General features: G+C 33.9%; 1 protein-coding gene across 1 annotated transcript in view; it reads left to right on the forward strand.

The window, feature by feature from the left end:
* The first annotated feature begins 8,106 nt into the window (after nucleotides 1-8,106).
* LOC111087931 (alpha-(1,6)-fucosyltransferase-like) overlaps nucleotides 8,107-18,532 on the forward strand; it is a 17,352-nt gene continuing 6,926 nt past the window's right edge. Inside the window, exons 1-2 of the mRNA XM_022396381.1 lie at nucleotides 8,107-8,352; nucleotides 16,288-16,537. Of these exons, the coding sequence (XP_022252089.1) occupies nucleotides 8,107-8,352; nucleotides 16,288-16,537 (496 nt within the window). The remainder of the gene's footprint in view (nucleotides 8,353-16,287; nucleotides 16,538-18,532) is intronic.

Genomic DNA, 18,532 nt, shown 5'->3' on the forward strand with positions numbered 1-18,532 from the left:
TAACGCCCCCACGGCTGAAAGGGCGAGCATGTTTGGTGTGACAGGGATTCGAACCCGCGACCCTCAGATTGCCGTTTTTTTTGATGAAATGTATAGACTAGATTTCAAGGCTACCATTCAATTATAAGAAGCTAGGTTGGTCAGTTAGTTGAGAAACAAATGACTGAAAGGGTTTTGCAACTAATGTAAAAATTATATAACTATTTTTCTAACGGAATACAAAATGTGGAACAATATGTAATGGTACTTTTACTTTATTAAATAATTTATTAGTACTAATTTTTTTGCTGATAGAGTGCGCACGACTAAGTTGGTTCTCTCGTAGATTCAGCCGATTTACACAGAGTTTAACAAGAAGAGTTTATAAATTGAGTGTTAAAACAAATATTCTAGTGAGTTAGCTGTTTTTACTGCATATGTCTGTACGTAATGTAAATAGTTATTTCTAATTTAAAAGCTTCCATATGGTCTCAAAAGGACCTTAGACACGTATTGTCAGTAATATTTCCCTGAAACTGGACAATGCAATATTTTCCACAATAACTATATTTATGTCAATAAATATGACCACATAACATTTTTATGTGCTTTAAGTTTTATCAAAGAAAGAATTGCAATGTAAAAAAGACATGTCATAGTGGTTAGTATTTATAATTAGCAATCGATGTGTACGGAAGAAAACGAAGATTCACAATAAAAAAGGATAACAATACTTTAGATAAACAACATTATTTATAACAGAAGAGGACACAGATTAACGTTTCGGAATTCTAAAATTCCATCTGAAGCAAAATATAAGAATTACGTCATTCCTAATTAAATAGCTAAAATACATTGCTGCAATAACGATAATTTAATCAAAACTAATCACTACCAATGAATTTACTATTCCCGATTCTATCCAGTTTGCACGTGAATTAAGTTAACTACCCCTCTTCAAAAACCACTTTATGGCTAGCTTTGATATTCCCCCCTTTATAAATGTACCTCTACGTGAAACAATTGATGTTTGATCAAATGAACAAATAGATGGCGTAGCGATGGGCTCCCCGCCGAGTTTTACGTTAGCTAATATATTTTTCTCGTATCACGAACAGAAATGGCTCGACATTTGCCCCGATAACTTCAGACCTATCTTTTACAGAAGGTATGTAGACAACACTTACATTATTTTTCCAAATAGGTATTACTGCTCAAATTTTTTAGAATATCTGAACTCACAACATCCTGCTATTAAATTCACTTGCGAGGTTGAAAATAATAATGATTGACCTTTTTTTTTAGATCGTTTGTTTGTTACAAGTTAAGAACAAAACTACACATTACACTATCTGTGTTTGTTACAAGTTAAGAACAAAGCTACACATTACACTATCTGTGTTTGTTTGTTACAAGTTAAGAACAAAGCTACACATTACACTATCTGTGCTCTGCCCACCACGGGTATCGAAAACCGGTTTTTGGCGTTGTAAGTAAGCACACATACCGCTGTGCCACTGGGAGGCATCTTTTTAGATATCATTATTGACCTTAAAATTAGCGTATTTGGTACATCAATATACAGAAAAAGACGTTTACTGGACTCCTTACACAAAAAACAAGAAATGGAAAAACTTGTACCACGAAAAATGGCTAATGCGAAATAATTGTGTTAACATTTACAACGTTTCGGACTGGGACGCACCAATGTATATTAGTTACTTATTTAGGAACTATGTAATTCTTTTATTTTGCTTTAGACTCTTAAGATTGAATTTGTAGGATTCCGAAACATTTATCTGTGTCCCCTTCTGTTATAAATAAACAAATTCTTTATGTTAAGTATAGTTATTCTTTTTTATTATTTAAAATTAATATTAAATCGTTACGCGAGGTCCCACGCTGGGACAGCGGTAAGTCGACGGATTTACAACGTTAAATCAGGGGTTCCAATCCCCTCGGTAGACACAGCAGACAGCCCGATGTGGCTTTGCTTTAATAATATACATATACATACACATATTAGGCGAGAGGTACCTCAGCCTGAATGTTTAAGATCTTAGGGGGCGTCAAGCTAAAATATTTGAGAACCTCTGAGATAGAAACACAAATAGTAGAACAACAGTAATCTGGCATAGGTGGAGCAGAAGATATGACTGACTGAATAGTCATTCTGGTGTAGCTGGAAAGTTGGTAGAACCTCAATGTAGATTGATTTAATATTCTTCCTAGCTTTTATATCCTATGTTATCAAGCTTACTGGAATGCATAAATGTAGCATGTGGTCGCTACTAAATCTAGAAGAATTCAGGACTAAATGCTCTACATTATGAACTTTGTTCACTAGGACTGCTTATCAGTTCAGAACCATACTGAAACTAGGAGTTGAAGAATGAGTGCAGACTTTTACCCACCACATTCTCATTAGCCTCAATATCCAGTCATGTTGTAGCTTTAGCCTCATTAAGTAACTGTTACTTATCAATGGTTAATAAGTTGTTATTAATCTTTTTCATACAGTTGTACCTTTCACAGAGATTTAATATATTTCCTTTTATTCTCTGAATATAAACCCTAACCTTGAAATAACTTTGGGTGACCATGAATCATAATTGCGTGTCTGCCGTTAGATTGAAACGTGTTTGTTTCTGCTTACTGAATCTCCAACCATTATTTCATAGATACTATTTGATAATTCTGAATGTCTAGAATAGGAACGCTGCGGGAAAATTGCATTGATGACAGATGGCTTTGTGCTTAACACCAAACAAACAAACAAAAGAAGCATTTTCCAATATAAATCATTTAATTTTCATCTTGAACACCACCTGATGCACATATAGGCTAAAGAGCTAGATTAGAGTACCTTAAGGATAATGTATATCCGTCCTTTAATTTTGAGCCACTGACCGAAGGGGGGGTAGCTAGCTGGTAGCACCCACTGCCGCAAATGCTTTATTGGGCTATTTAAAACGAACAACAGAGCTGACTGTCACATTGAGAACCCACCCACAACTTTAAGCGAGGATTCTCTCAGCGGTAATGGTTGAAAATCAAAAACCCCGAACCCTAACATCCGCAGCCGGACATGCTAAAAAAATCAAGAACCCTGAACCCTGACATCCGCAGTCGCACATGGTAAATAATCAAGAACCACGAACCGTAACATCCGCAGCCGGACATGCTAACCACCAGGTCATATATGTCTCGCAATATGTGGCGTTGTTAATTTAATTCAAACAGAGGAAACTGTTTCAAGAAATAAAGTAATCTAAGCAAGAACAAGAAAAATGTGTGACATTTTAAAAAAGTTGAAATCATAAAACTTTTTTGTTATAATAGCGTTAATGAGTAATATTTAAGAACCGACTTGCTCATATTTGTACATTAGTCCTGCTGTCTGTTGGGTTCCGTTGTTATTGGCTAATCACCTGAAATGAACCCACGACAAGTTTTGCAGCTACACTTACTATAGTTTATCTTGTTAAGACAACGCTTGACCTGTTTTTATACAAAGGATTTGCGTACGCTGTAAAATAAACACGGAAGTTTCAATATTTCAATCTAGTTAGGTAATTTACAAACATATGTGCAACAGACGTAGTGGCAGATGTTTGTTTTTCAAGTGTATCCAGGATTGCTTCCTAAAATATATTATGTTTACAGGTACACGTTTCATTTTTCTGTTCTATGTAATATATTTTCATTGTAAAGCCTAGCCAGATATAATGCTTATTCTGAAATATATTATTTTTTACAGGTGCGCGTTTTTTTTTTGTTCTATGTAATATAGTTTCATTATAAAGCCTAGCCATATATTATGCTTATTCTGAATGTAACTATTTAGTTATTTGAAATTTATCTTAAAGATACTTTACAGCATAATTGTTTAGGATAAAAACATTAATTTTGGTTTTTGTATTGAATCTCATCAATACTTTTAATTTAATAAAGTATTTTATAGCAAAGAGGGCTTTAATGTTAATAAAAATTCTTTATTTTAATGTTGTTGTTGAGCAAAAAGTTATACAATGTGCTATTTGTGCTATTTCCTCCAAAGGTACCAAAACCCGGTTTTTAGCTTTATAATCCTTCAGATTTACCCCTGAGCCGCTACGGGTCTTGTTATAATGGAGAACAGAAATTATTTAAATCATCTGAGTTGAATGACAAATAATATATAGATAAAAGTATTAGATCTTTCTGCCTTCTTATGTATTCTAACTACATAATATATTGAAGGGCCTCCTGTCCTAGTGTTACTATTAAGAACTGTTTCAAATACAAAATCTCTTGCATATATATATTTCTTCTTTTTTTACATTTATATATATTACTAAGGTTAATCATTATTTAAATAACAAATATAGCCCATAAATCCAACAGAAGGATTCCCTCTCTCTCTCTCTCAAACCCCGAGAATAAAGACTGGCCGATCCTTCCCACGTACGGCAACAAATAAACACACGCTTGAAATATGTTGTCATCTTTTACTTCATAAAAATCGTCAACAAATTTCAGCGACAGAATAAAGTATCAACAGACATATAAAGTCGACTTGATTGTGTAACACGACTACAACCAGTCCGTCACTTTCCAGCATCCTCACTTAGAAAGAAACGGTGTTATTGTTTAGATTAGCAGTGTATTACGTGCATGTTCGCTGGCGCACTTTCTCTATAATTATAAGTCAGTGTTCTAACATTTTAGTAAAGTAACATGACACTAGGAGGGAGTTGTGTGCACGTGTACCGCCCAAAAATGATGACGATAAATATGCTTTATTTACTTATTAATAGCAATCATTTCTCTCTCAATTGAAGTTCAATATTTATTTTTAAAACTCATAACTTTGTAAAATTAATATATAAAATTATTTACTATGCCATTCCTCTACCTTAAAAATTTGTTCGATATTCCTTTGAACCACACAAAATAAGGTGATATTTCATGTCTCGACAATGTTTTATGTTTTAATACTGAATCGTTTTCCTCTCTATCAATTGTAATGAGAAGTATATTCATTTCATTCTTAACTACATTTATAAATGTTAGTGGTTACAAGCTGAAAAGTAATCGAACCAAAGAAGCCAGATCTAAAGATTATGTAATTGTAAACAATTTTACATATTGAAAGAGAAAATAAAACGGAATTTTGCATGAAAAACCCGGAAGTTGCTTTGTAAACTACAAAATTCACAAGAGGAGAATTCTGACTTAATAAAAATGTGTGGTATCTCGTGGCTAAGGAACAAAGCAAAGAAGTTAGGCCCGCTAATAACTCAAAGTTCTTGGGCTTGGGCGTATACTTCCCAATAAGTTGCGACAATTAAGTCACGAAGAGGACAAGATACAGATTTATACACAAAAAGAATGTTTCATAACGACCTCACAGTTTAAAATACAAATAACAGTGCACTACAATAGGAAAAAAAACAGCTCTATAGTTCACATTAGGGCAAGTGATCTTGTGTTTGTATGAAAAAAGAGGTTGTGAGACTAGGAAGGGTGATGAACGGTTTAATAGATAAACCAGCATTAATTCTGTACAATACAAATTCCTACTTGGATTTCTCTGAAACAATAATCCATACTTTATTTATAACCATCTGCTCCACTATTATGTAAAATAAATTTTACGAGGTTCACTCACGGCAAACATAAACAACTTAATTAAACTGCAGGCGGAAAGCAAACGAACCCCATGAACTCTAATGTAGCGAGAGAACTTGAGGGTAAAATAAGAAAATAGGACACAAGCCTATTACCAGAAGCTGAAAGTGAGAACTGTATAAATTCTAGCATGGAAGTGAAAGTTATGGAAACACCGCAAAAATACTGTTAAATTTTTTCATCCTTGTAATCCAGCGTAAAATTTGTCTAATTTTCTGCAAAGGTTATATTTGCAATTTTTTGTGGTTATTGTAGATTCCGCGATTGATATGTTATTAAAATGGATACAGTGTTTAACCCTTTATAAAATGCGATGAGCTGTCCAGAAGCAGTGCTGGTTCATTTTATGACGTACTGATAAACAAACTCACGAATTAACTTGGGCTTAATGGTAACTTAATGTATGAGCACGCTTAAGACAGGACTATGTCACCTTCTAGACCTCCAAGCAAGAGTCACGGAAGGTTGCAGCTCAAAGGCAGTGTACAACTTAAATTTCATCCTGTTGGATGCAGCCATTGTTTCACCAGTGCTAAACTTTTTTGGGGGGTGGGAGACTCTAGAAATTCTCTACTCCTTTCTCTCATCAAGTCTTTCAAGAAACAGAATTTTTGGAAGAAGAACAACATGAAATGTTGAATGTTACTGTTGTTACGCAAAAGAGACTGTCGAGTATAATGTGGACATCAAGAAAACGAGCTAATGAGGCATTATTGCAAAGCGTACGCACAGTTACTGCAGATCTTTAGAGAACTGTATCTGGAGAGCTCAACAATACTGCACCAAAAGTATTTGCAGAGATTCAAGTTTTGTTTACTACACTGGATACGGTTGAATCCAAGTTTACATTAACGTGTTAGAATATTATCTAAGGAAAACCAGCTTTATTATATCAAATATCTTCAAAAAGAATCAGTTGACCTTGATACACTCCTCGTGCTCATTAATACAATTTTGAAGAAAGGTTTTCTGGCTTCAGAGCAGCAATAAACGATTTCTTAGTGCTTAATTCAAATCCATTGTTTGGCTCAAACTGGCTGGAAGAAGTGAAGAATTTGGCTAATTTTGTAATAACGAGTTGATAGGGATTGAAGTGACTCTTTTCAGGTCAAGATGGCGTAGGTTTTTCCACTAATGACATTCTTCCTTTCCTAATTCAGGTCTGGCATGGCCAGGTGGTTAGGGGGCTCGACTCGCAATCTGCGGGTCGCGAGTTTGATTCCCCGCCACACCAAACATGCTCACCCTTTCAGCCATGGGGGCGTTATGATGTGACGGTCAATCCCATTATTCGTTGGTAAAAGAGTAGCCCAAGAGTTGGCGATGGGTGGTGATGACTAGCTACCTTCCCTCTAGTCTTACACTGCTAAATTAGGCACGGCTACCGCAGATATCCCTCGTGTAGCTTTGCGCGAAATTAAAAGCAAAAACCAAACCTTTCCTAATTGCTAATGACATGCAACATACATTTTGTATCAAATTTATTTAACCATACCAATAAACACCACTCAAGCAGAACAAAGTTTCAGCCATCTCAGGCTCAATAAAAACTACTTACGCTCTTTAATACACTTAGTTAGACTTTCTTTATTGACAATTTTATGCATTGAGATAAACTGCTGAAAACCTTGACATTGAAAATCTGATAAATAATTTTTAAAACATGAAACAATGAAAGACGTCTCTGTTATTGATATGGATAGTTTATTTTATGAAAATGCGCCTTTTACTTTATCTTTAGTTACTGCATTTCTGGAATGTCTTTGCTTTACTTGAATAAGTGATTTGTGGACAATAAAGTGGAAATTATTTTGTATCCCTACAAGCTGGTGTCATAAGTTCAAGTAGTGGAGAGTTAGTTACTGCAGAATTAACTCGAAAACTTAACCAGAAGGAGCACCACCATTTCTTGTAGCCTGTGGGTTTTACTACACAAACATTTAGGCTATAAAAGGCAATTAAAATAGGGTTTTTTATATGCGACAAGTAGTACTTGACCATCATCAAGATGTTGTCCGCAACACCATCAAGATATCCATATGGAATATTAAGACACTTTACCGCAGTGAAAAACTAGATAATGTAAAACAAGAATTGACTAGATTGGTGATTAATATCCTTGGAATGTGCACAACAAGATGGAAGAATACAGGATGTTTTCAAGCAGATAATTTTAAAATTGTTTACTCGAAAGGAGAAAAACATGAAAGAGAAGTTGGAATAATCATAAATAAGAAATATTCAAATAGCGTCTTAGGATAGTGGATTTTGGCAGACAGGGGTATGCTTATAAAACTCAGTAATCAACCTTTTGATCCATCATTCAAGTGTATGCTCCATTATTATAAAGCAGTGAGAAGGAAATTGACGAAGTCTATGATATGCTAGAAAAAATAAACGATCAATGCAAGTTGTGATGAGCTTTTTCAAAATAAGAGATATGAACAACCAGTAATGAGGAAAAGCATAGATGGAACGACTCTTTTACAATCAGAGGTGAGTGATGCATGTGAGAAAATGAACAAAGAAATAGGACCAAATGGAATCAAATTTGAAATAATACAAGCTTTAGGCAAGTTCTACATCCAAAACCAAATCGAGGTGATAAATCAAAGATATGAGAATGGCGAAATTCCAGAAGATCTAAGTAGATCAATTGTCATTGCACTCCCAAAGAAACCTTTTATCGAGGAATTACAGGTTCGCTAACCTAATTAAAATCAAATTGGAGAACCATCATCAGTTAACTGAACATTAACACACGTGTTCCAAAACATTCAGGCCATATTGAACAAAATATGAAACATTTATTTTATATTATGTAGTAGCATCCTGAGAGTACAGCTCGACATTTCAAAATAAGGATTCAGTGATCATCACTGTCAATAGAATAATGAAAACTGTGATTTAGTAGCAGTACAGATTTCTCTCTTGAGCCTTGTTCAGATGCTAACACTAACATATGATACATACATGACATCTAAAACCTTAATTCTAATATTGCTGTTGCTGAGTGTTTCAGTAAAGAACATTGGATATCACAAGCAGATCACAGTTTTGTAGTTCGAAAGATTAAAGAATCTTTTTTAATTAGGATAGATAAAGTTTAAACGAACAAATATAAGGTTGTTCTCTATTTTAATGATATTCATAGCGTTCTTAAACATTTAGCGTGTTTGAATTTTGGCCAAATCTCTCTGCCATTTCACAACAGTTAATATAAATATTTTGACTTTGAAATATTTATGTATTAATCTAATGAGACAGAATAATAATATATCTATAAACATACATATAGATACAACTATTTTTTACCTGTGGATTTGCATATATTGTTTATTAACCATTGTTGGTTCGGATCTGTTCAATAATTTAAGAATGTTGGCCATTGCTACATTGAACGCCTTTTCTAAGATGGCGAAGCACAACTATGGGTAATTATACTTGTCATAGGAAATGTATTTTTTATCAATAAATTCTTAATTCACATCATTATGGTTTGCCCCAAGTAGCAAAGCTGTATGTTTGCGGACTTACAACGCTAGAAACTGAGTTCCGATACCCGTGGCGGGCAGATCACAGATAGCCCATTGTGTAACTTTGTACTTAGCTACAAACAAACAAATCATTATGGTTTTTCGAAAAGGCGAAGATTGTATTACAGTATTCCGCCATATCCGTTGCCAAAGATCCGAGATCAACAGACCGTCTGGGACACAACAAATATAGTAGTTCTAATGAATATATATTACAAATTCTTTTCATTTCGCCAAAGGCAAAATTGAAACTATAATTTGTGAAATAGAGGCCGAATGCTTTCTTTGATTTGCCATGCCCTCTGTTGTGGACTGCAGTTTTGCTTATTCAAGACTCACCGGCATAGCTTGGGTCAGTAAACCAAATAAATACAGTTAAGTCTCTTGTAATTTAACCTTTGATAAAGGTGAGATGGTGTGCCTGCCATGAGTGACATGTTTAGTTCCTATAATCCAGTGGTTCTTAAACTTTTGCATCTGGCATTCCTCCATGTTGGGTAACACGCATCATATCAGGAACGTTGTGCTAATCGATTAATGATCGTGTCCATTAATCACTTCCAAATACCACTAATCACATAGCTTTATTTCCTTGTAGTATAGTGGTGTCAGCACGTTTGTTTCTTCAACTTTTCGGAAGTTCAATTTATCATTATAGCTGTAATCTGCAGACACCAAAAATAAATGAATGCTCATGACTTGCTTTGTATTATACTTAAAATGTTATGTGACTTACCCCCCTTCTCGAACACGTTTATGGAGGTCATCTGACTATGTATTTGTTTTGATAAGCGTGGTATTAGTAGAACAGTGACATCACGTACCTGAATTATCGTCCTTGTACAGTGCTATTCACTCTCTTTACAGTAATGTACTTGTACCGAGACTGTGTTTTCATACTCATTGAAAGTACGTTTAAGCCAAACTCTAAAAATACCTTACCACTATACATGGTATATAGGGATGGGTAAAAAAAAGGCTCCCACATTCAATCTTTTACTCTATGATCCTTACAAATAACTGTTAAAGTTGAGTTATAGCCTTATTTGAGCACCTAATTGCCATTATTGAGTATTTCACAGCTTGTGAGACTTCCAATATCATTGAAAAGTGTTGATAAAGTGGAGAACTAGCTAAAGATCCAAAGTGTTCATCTTTATTTTTTTATCTTCCAACGCCAACCAAAAAAACGTGTGAAGTTTTCGTTATGGTTTTAGTATGACAGAAAAATGTTTTAAGAGCACTTAGGAATAGGCTATCACTAAGCGCGATAATGCTTAATATAAGCTAAAACAAATCATAATTCTAGTGTAAACGATGTTATCATTACCCCTTGAAGTAAAATATTGTACAGAAATCTGGTGTTCCTTTAGAAAGCTTAAGTATAGGGTGAAACAGCAATTACCAGCCAATAACAGATAAGCATTAGACGACTGTAACGTGTAGAATACCCAATGCTTTGTACACTATACAACCATTGTCTTTAGGGAGCCCATCCCTATATTATGTATAAAGTAAAGGAGTAAAAAAAAATCAACACACATAATATTAGATTTTATTCCACACATTCGTAGAATACATTAGCTTTCAATCAGGGAAAAACATCACAAAACATTTTGTAAATGATGTAGGGATGGCAGTGCCAAAATGAATCCAAACAAAAAATATAGGGATGATACAGCTATACATTTTTCATATGTTCCTTCCTTACTGTAGGTTCTTTAACAATAAGTCCTAAGAAGTCAAGATTCTGATTAGCGATGATTTTTAATCTATTGTAGCCAATTGTATGGTATATAATATCAATATATATTACCATTGAATTATGTAAAAGTAACTTATTAAAATACTTCAATGAAATTGTTAAAATAAAAAGTAAACAAATCATAACAAATGTTGCAAAAATTTATATAATGTAAGATGGCAATACCAAAAAGTGCAGAAACAAGCTAGGAATGAATACACAAAAACTGTACAAAAATAACTACATAGCTAGCCAAATCTTTCCAATAATAACTTTTATCTACAACTAAATGTTGAATTCCTGTCATTTGCATGAATTCAGGTTTGAAATAAAAGCATTTAAGCTGAATAATGCAACACAGTCTTACAATGTCTAATATATAATCATAAGCTTGTAACATTGACTCAATACTTACTGGCTACTTATGTAGGAATTTTTGTATGTTTTTTGTGTATTAATCTCTACCTTGTTTCTGTGTTTTTTTCGGTATTGCCATCTTTACATCATACTTAATTTTTGCAACTTTTTTATTACTTGGATAATGTTTATCATGTGAAATTTTCAGCTTCAAGTGGTATTATTAGATAGATAATATGGTAAAAATATATCTATCTATCTTAGCTAATGGCACATATTTTTTCTTATTTAATAAAGAAAATTTGCATTCTTTTCAAATTTGTATGAACTCAAAACACTGAAACAAACTCAAACTAATCTTGCCACAGACAAGATAGTTGTCCCAAGTCTTCAGTCAGAAAGCTCCAGGAGACACGCTATCTTCACAAATATACAAAGTGTAATAACAATAAAACCGCTACTATTTTACTTAAACTTACCGTCGAAAGTCTCCCATGTTATCCATCATCTTCTTGATGAGGTCCTTGGCTACCACGTTAGATATCTGTTTCTGAAGAGCTTCATTTTGACTTATAAAATAATACCACAGTTCATTCACAAGAAATGATTTATTTACAATGCAATGTAATGCAAAACGACTTTAGTTTAGTATACGTTTGTTTATCTTAGATGTCAAAAGTCCTTGTCTTATAACGCACTCTTCATTTTCTTACGCAGTTCTGGTCATTAGCAAAAGAAAAGAGAGCTATTTTTATGTCTTATGAGTTTCGTAATCACACTTAACCTGCAGAAGTAACATCCGATATCATTACAAATGTTATTCCCTTTCGTAACAGAAGTTCATCATTTGAATATAATGCTCATATCTTCCGTTTCATGACAGAATTTCGCTCAACGTTTTTTGCATCATCTATTTTTGTAGAGGTAGATACTGTGGAGAGAGTATTTGTAAAGTTAGGCCTACAAGTGAACACAGATCGTGCCAGACGTACTTGAAGAAATAAACTAACACTTTATCCCTACGTGGGTATAACTTTTTCCAGGTAATCCAAAAGAAGTCGTCCGACTATAGAACAGAACTCCAGTACATCAGTTATCCTTTTGTTATTGTATGCGACTGCTGACTACGCTTTTCACCTACTACCATACCTCATCAATCTAACAGTTATTCTGCCTTGGGCACACATAATAAGTAAATACTCTGAGATGTAGGTATGAAAGAAAATCGATAATAAGATCATAAAATTGTATATCAGTTTTGATATTTGCGAAATAAATGCACAAATAATTATTTTATTGAATTCACTATACATTATGAGAATATAATCAGGTGTGAAAGATTTCAGGTAATGATGACAAGACAAATAAAAAGTGGGTTAAGAGTAGTTGTTTTTGTTGGTATATATGAATAAACACTGGACCTGACAGATTGGTTTATCTATAAACATGACAATGAAGGAGTTAAGCAGGTTATTTACCTTTGTTTTATGTATGGTCACATTGCCTCGCTTTTTTGCTTCTTCCAAATTTTATTGTTGCCTCCAGATAGTGGAACGTTATGCTACTTGTTTCATTCTTCACCATCCCGGCGACCTTCGAACCCGGTATGTTCACCGTTGTTTTATAAATCAAAATATCATGTTTAATGATCCGCTCTCTATGCCAATGATAACGTATCACAAATCCTTATCCCTTGTTGATTATTTATTAAACCTTTATTTACTGTTGTTTCCACCAGATAATTCCCATCATAATGACGCAGTTTCTACCAGGTAACATTTATCCCAAGGGTTGATGTATTGATCTTCTAACCATTTCCGTCGCTAATTCACATGTTCTTCTTCTGTTTCCCACTCTTTACCAATGCTATACCCCTACTTTTGGTATTTATCATATCCTTCACAACCACGTCATTTTTATATCGATCTCTTAACCATTGCTTATAACCTTCTAGCTCCGTACTTTCGTTCATCTTTTGATCGAAGAGAAGACGTACTGACATTAATATAAAAAAGTTAAGCAATTTGAAAGCACTTGATCAAAAGATACATATTTTATGTTAATTAGTCTGAATAAAAATTTCAGTAATGGTGTATATATGTTTTTTTACAAGAATATATTTATTGCTCATAGCGTGATAAGTAAATTTGTGTTGTTTCCCAAAATGTTACACAAAGAAAGGGCATCGCACCATGCAATATTATTCTTTAACATGTATAGCGGTTAGCATGCCAGGACGGTTAGTACAAAGGGTTCGTGGTTCGCGTCTATTGACACAAAATCTCGCTTCTCACTTTGTGGCTGTGGATGCAGATTAAGAATGATGTGCAACTCAAAATTACAAATTTCGATTATCCTATAATTGTGTTGTTAAGCTTACTTAAAATATTCCTACATTTAAACTAATACCTGTAGCACATAAATTCTTTTCTGCACCAAATCTGACAATTCTTTCATTTCATTTTCCCGCCAGATCTCACGATTGTCAGCATCACCCATTTTATTTATTTCCAACAGAATAACCCTACACAAAAAGAGAAATAACTAAATTTCATAAATCAATTTAAAATCTGTGAAATCACTGAAATAAAAGATAGATTACAAAAAATCAACATTCCACCAAACAGGCGATGAAATGAAAAGAGACAAAAGAGTTTACTGCGCATAGTTGTGTCTAATTTTGAACTGATAGACTAGAGACGGCAGATAGATAGCACTACTCACCATAAGTTCTTTGGATACTCTAATCGAACAGGTTATAGCTATAACACGTAACAATTCAATCGCTCCTCCTTACTTCATTCTTAAGTTTAACTTCTATTGATCAGCTATCTGATCTGAAATTCAAATGACTGGCCATTCAACTTACGTTGTATATATAATGGCCACACATAGACTTGATCCAGTGATACTTTCAAGGAAATCAAAGAGTTTCTAGGTTGTCCATTAACCCCGCCACGACTTCGAAGAAAACGTTTGAATGTTTCATTTATGTGGATGAACATCAGACAAATAGAAGCTAGCCAAGCACAGCAAGCTGTTATGGCTACATCAAAGTATCTCAAAGTGTTCTTAGCAAACTAAGGAACCATTTTCAAATTAATAGTACAGCTAATGGGACACCCAGATATTGTGGGATAGTCAACTATAACGTATAAAACGTTATTCTGTGTGATGGCCAAGAAATCATATTTTTATTGTAACAAGCAGGGTCAACTCTTGACCACACATGTTGCCACTCTTTCCACAGGCTGTTTACTGTGTATAAGTGAACCAATATGACCAAAGACACATGAAGTAGGTGGGGATTTGACAAGTAGAAAGGAGTTCCTGTTATTCTAGTGTCGAGGTGTAGCTGAAAGTTGATGAACTTTGTCATGCGACCCTTCACCAACTTCAAATTATTCTTTATTACATTGCTAATATAATACTTGAAGATATGCCCAGCCTCGTGTCAATTACAATTTGGGACAAAATGCTTTTCTTTTTAGCAAACATGTTCTTAATACTATAATTATGTCCTTAATGTTTGGCGTGACAGCGTTTCTTTATATTCACTTGTTCAATTTAAAACCCTGTTTCTTAAATGTTCTACTGTGTCAATCTTTCTATTTTTGTGATGAAAATCTGATAACTGGCTTCTTCAAATGTTGGTGTTCTTCTCTACATCTTTTAACAGTCACACTGTGTTGATATTATTTCTTTCGAAATACTTTTTTATGTTCCCTGGCTATAAGTCTGCCGCTGATTCACTATATGGCCTGTAACTTATACCTCCTCGCATTTGGATGCATTTTACTCACAGAGAGGAACAAATATTTACAAAGGAAATGTCCAGTGCACCGACGAAATTTGAAAAAAAAATTTTCAGATGTAAACAAATAATAATATAATCTCATTTGGATAAGACTATAACCAGATCCGTTCCCCTTTTCACACAGATTAATGATCATGTGACAATAGTACAAGTAGGATATGGGGAGTAATAAGAGTTAATGAGCATATTGACTTCTACGTTCTGCATAATGAAGCCATTAATGCCACATAGTAAAAGTACCACTTCCTATGACCCTCTATGCTGGTACATCTAGCCTTGATGTCAGCCTAATTATGATGATGATCGTTATCCTCACCAACACTTACCTTGCAAAACATGGTTTTATGGAATGGAGCAGCCTATACAAGTTTCTGACTTCTATCCCCTCGACCATATATGGGGTACTCTTTGATGACGTGTTGCATTCCGTCAAATTACTCCAGACATTAAAGATGTCCTGAAACAGTTCTTTCCGTGGAGTTGTTGAGGATACATTTGAATCGTACCAACAGTGTGATTTTAAGCATGCAATATTGATACCAAACCATATTGAAATGAAATATGAATCCGCCTCTATCAAATGCTTATTCAAGATCGTAGGCTTAATGACCAATCATTTGCATATCAACTCAAATGGCGGATCATCAGATGTTTCATAGAAATAAACTGAAGGTCGTAATTGAAATTATTTCGTAACATTATTTTGCCTTGTCGTAACTACAATATTACAAATTTCAATACTCCTGCCATTTGGTGGCTAAGCGGTAAGCGTGAGGACTTATAACGCTAATTGTGTAGCTTTGTTGTTAACAAAAAATTCTTGCAAATCTTTAATTGCTTTATACAGTTTAGTTGGTACGAAAACTTTTTTTCTTAATATATTTGGTACATCGAAGATAAGGGTGTTGAAAATCGTGCTATATATAACACAATATATAACAAATTAGCAAAAGTAATATTGAGTAAATAATATCTACAGTATCTCCAGCCTTGTTTTCTTACTTTTTATATGATCCCTATTTACAGGTTTTTAAATTTCCAATTTTCTGTTTATCTGGTATCAGAAAGCTTACTTTTGATTATATAAAACTTACGATATTTGTACGTTTAAAACTATTCTGTGTTTACACTACTGTTTAAATGTGTGTGTTAATGTACATTATTGTTATTTTGTTACATAGAATCCACAGAAGTGCAAGTTGAAGCAAGCACTGATTTGCAATCTAACCAATCTCTTCGGTTTTGCTTCTGGTATTCATGATGTCCTGTGGTGTTTTGTGAAGGCCTATCACACAAATCGAACTCTGGTTCTTATTTCCAAACAGTGGCACTATGCTCCTGACCAGTGGAATTCTGTATTCCTTCCTTTAAGCCCCACCTGTGACGAGCTTAAGAAAACGAAAAAGAAAAGTAATTTTCCCGGAAACAATGGTAAAAATATTCTCGAATGCTGAATTTCAAATAAAGTCCAACTTTTTTGGTACCGACTTACACATAGTGATTGACAGTATTTTTAACAAAATATTTATAGATTACTTACGTTTGGTTAGTTTGAAAAAAAAGTTATAAGCAGTTATGTTACAACTTAAAATAGAAGAAAGTTAAATTAGTTTCCAAGTTTATATATGTTATGTGTAGGAAGAAAATATCCATGCTGATACAATAATTTGTACGAGATATTTGTGTCAGACTGTGAATCAAAGGCTCCGTAGTTCGTAACCCTTATCGATGAAAAAATTATCATGTTCAACACTTTAACACTGTGGGTGCATTATAAAAGTGATGGTCATATCTCAGTATTTGAATACAGCAACCCAAGGGTTGGCGATGAATTGTGTTTGCTAGCTACCCTTAGCCCCCCTGTAGCAGAGCGGTATGTCTGCTAGAATCCGGGTTTCGATATTCGTGGTGGGCAGAGCACAGATAGCCCATTGTGTAGCTTTGTGCTTAATTACAAACAAACAAACTATCGGCCCTCTATCACTTCTAAACTATGAACGGCTTGTACAGATTGCCCTCGAGGTAGCGGTGCCGGAATCTGTAAGAAGAATTTCTTTGTTTCAGATATTCTCGCAAAGCCACACAATGGTTATCTGCACTAGCCGTCACTAATTTTGAACTGATAGACTAGAGAGATGAATTGTTGTATGGATAAAGTCTATTTTACAATTAATAACTCACGAAGATGAAGAGTGTCTTTAAACCTAGTGTGCAGAAGAAAATACTAGAACTTTGTTCGATAATTTTACTGAAATAGCTTAATGTACCAGGGCCTTACTTTCTACAAGGTTTTGAGAAAATCTTTTAATACTCTGTCTTGGAAATGCTTAAATGTGGTTGTGGGTATTTTTGGCTTTGAAATTTCAATTTTAAAAATAGTAAAATGCTATTTACAATGTAACAAGAAAACATAAAATTCAAAATGACACATTTTTAAATTTTCTTAATTCTTTACTACTAGCGTTTGTAACTTTTTCAGATGGCATTCTAAATAATTATATAAATAATTACTTTCCGAGCTAATTTGCTGTACTTCAAAAATAAAATAAGAAAACTTAGCTTGCTGGTATTCGATGAAAATGAACGTGTTTTATAAATTACTCTATTTCTTACAGAAAAAAACTTCTTAACTATTTCGAATTTACAGATGTTTAATAAGCAAATCCTTTGGTTAATTAGATTTTTCAAAAAATATATAGATACATTTAAACTATGTAATAATAAAGAATTTGTTATAAAATAGAATATTTAAGTTAGATTGTTATTTTATGCTAAACCTGGTGTAGCCTAGTAATTAGCATATTAGGCTGTGGGTTAAAGGATCCAACGTTCGAAACGTAAGGCTACTGAACAAGCCACACATTTTCAGCTGTGGGTGCATTACAAAAAGTGACAGTTAATTCAATTCAAAGAAACTGATAGTCTTTGTGACGATGACTGTTTCTGGTTGCTTGCCCTCTCAGTAGTCATTGGTTCAAAATTAGGGACTACTATAACAACCTAAGAGTCTCTGATCTAGCCATTTAGCCCACATGCGCGTGAGGTTTCATCGGGGTTAAAAATTTTAATTCCAATTATTTCATCCTGAAAGCAAGAGAAACTATTTTATATATAGTAAAAATTCTGAATAAATGTATTTAGTAAAACACATAAAATTAAAAATAAAGTGTCAGAACCTCTATAAACCGTGGGAATACTTGTTTTAGAAATACATATATCTATATACAAAAACATTAGACAATTATATAATTTTGACAGTTCCAGGTAAGAAATTTATAAGGAATATTAAGAACATGGCCCCTAGTGGCACATCGGTATATCTGAGGATTTACAACGCTAGAAACCGAATTTCCATACCCTTGATGAGCAGAGCACTGATAGCCCATTATGTAGCTTTGTGCTTAATTACAAACAAACAAGAACAGG

The sequence above is a fragment of the Limulus polyphemus genome, unplaced genomic scaffold (assembly GCF_000517525.1).
Source record: "Limulus polyphemus unplaced genomic scaffold, Limulus_polyphemus-2.1.2 Scaffold80, whole genome shotgun sequence".
Classification (NCBI taxonomy): domain Eukaryota; kingdom Metazoa; phylum Arthropoda; class Merostomata; order Xiphosura; family Limulidae; genus Limulus; species Limulus polyphemus.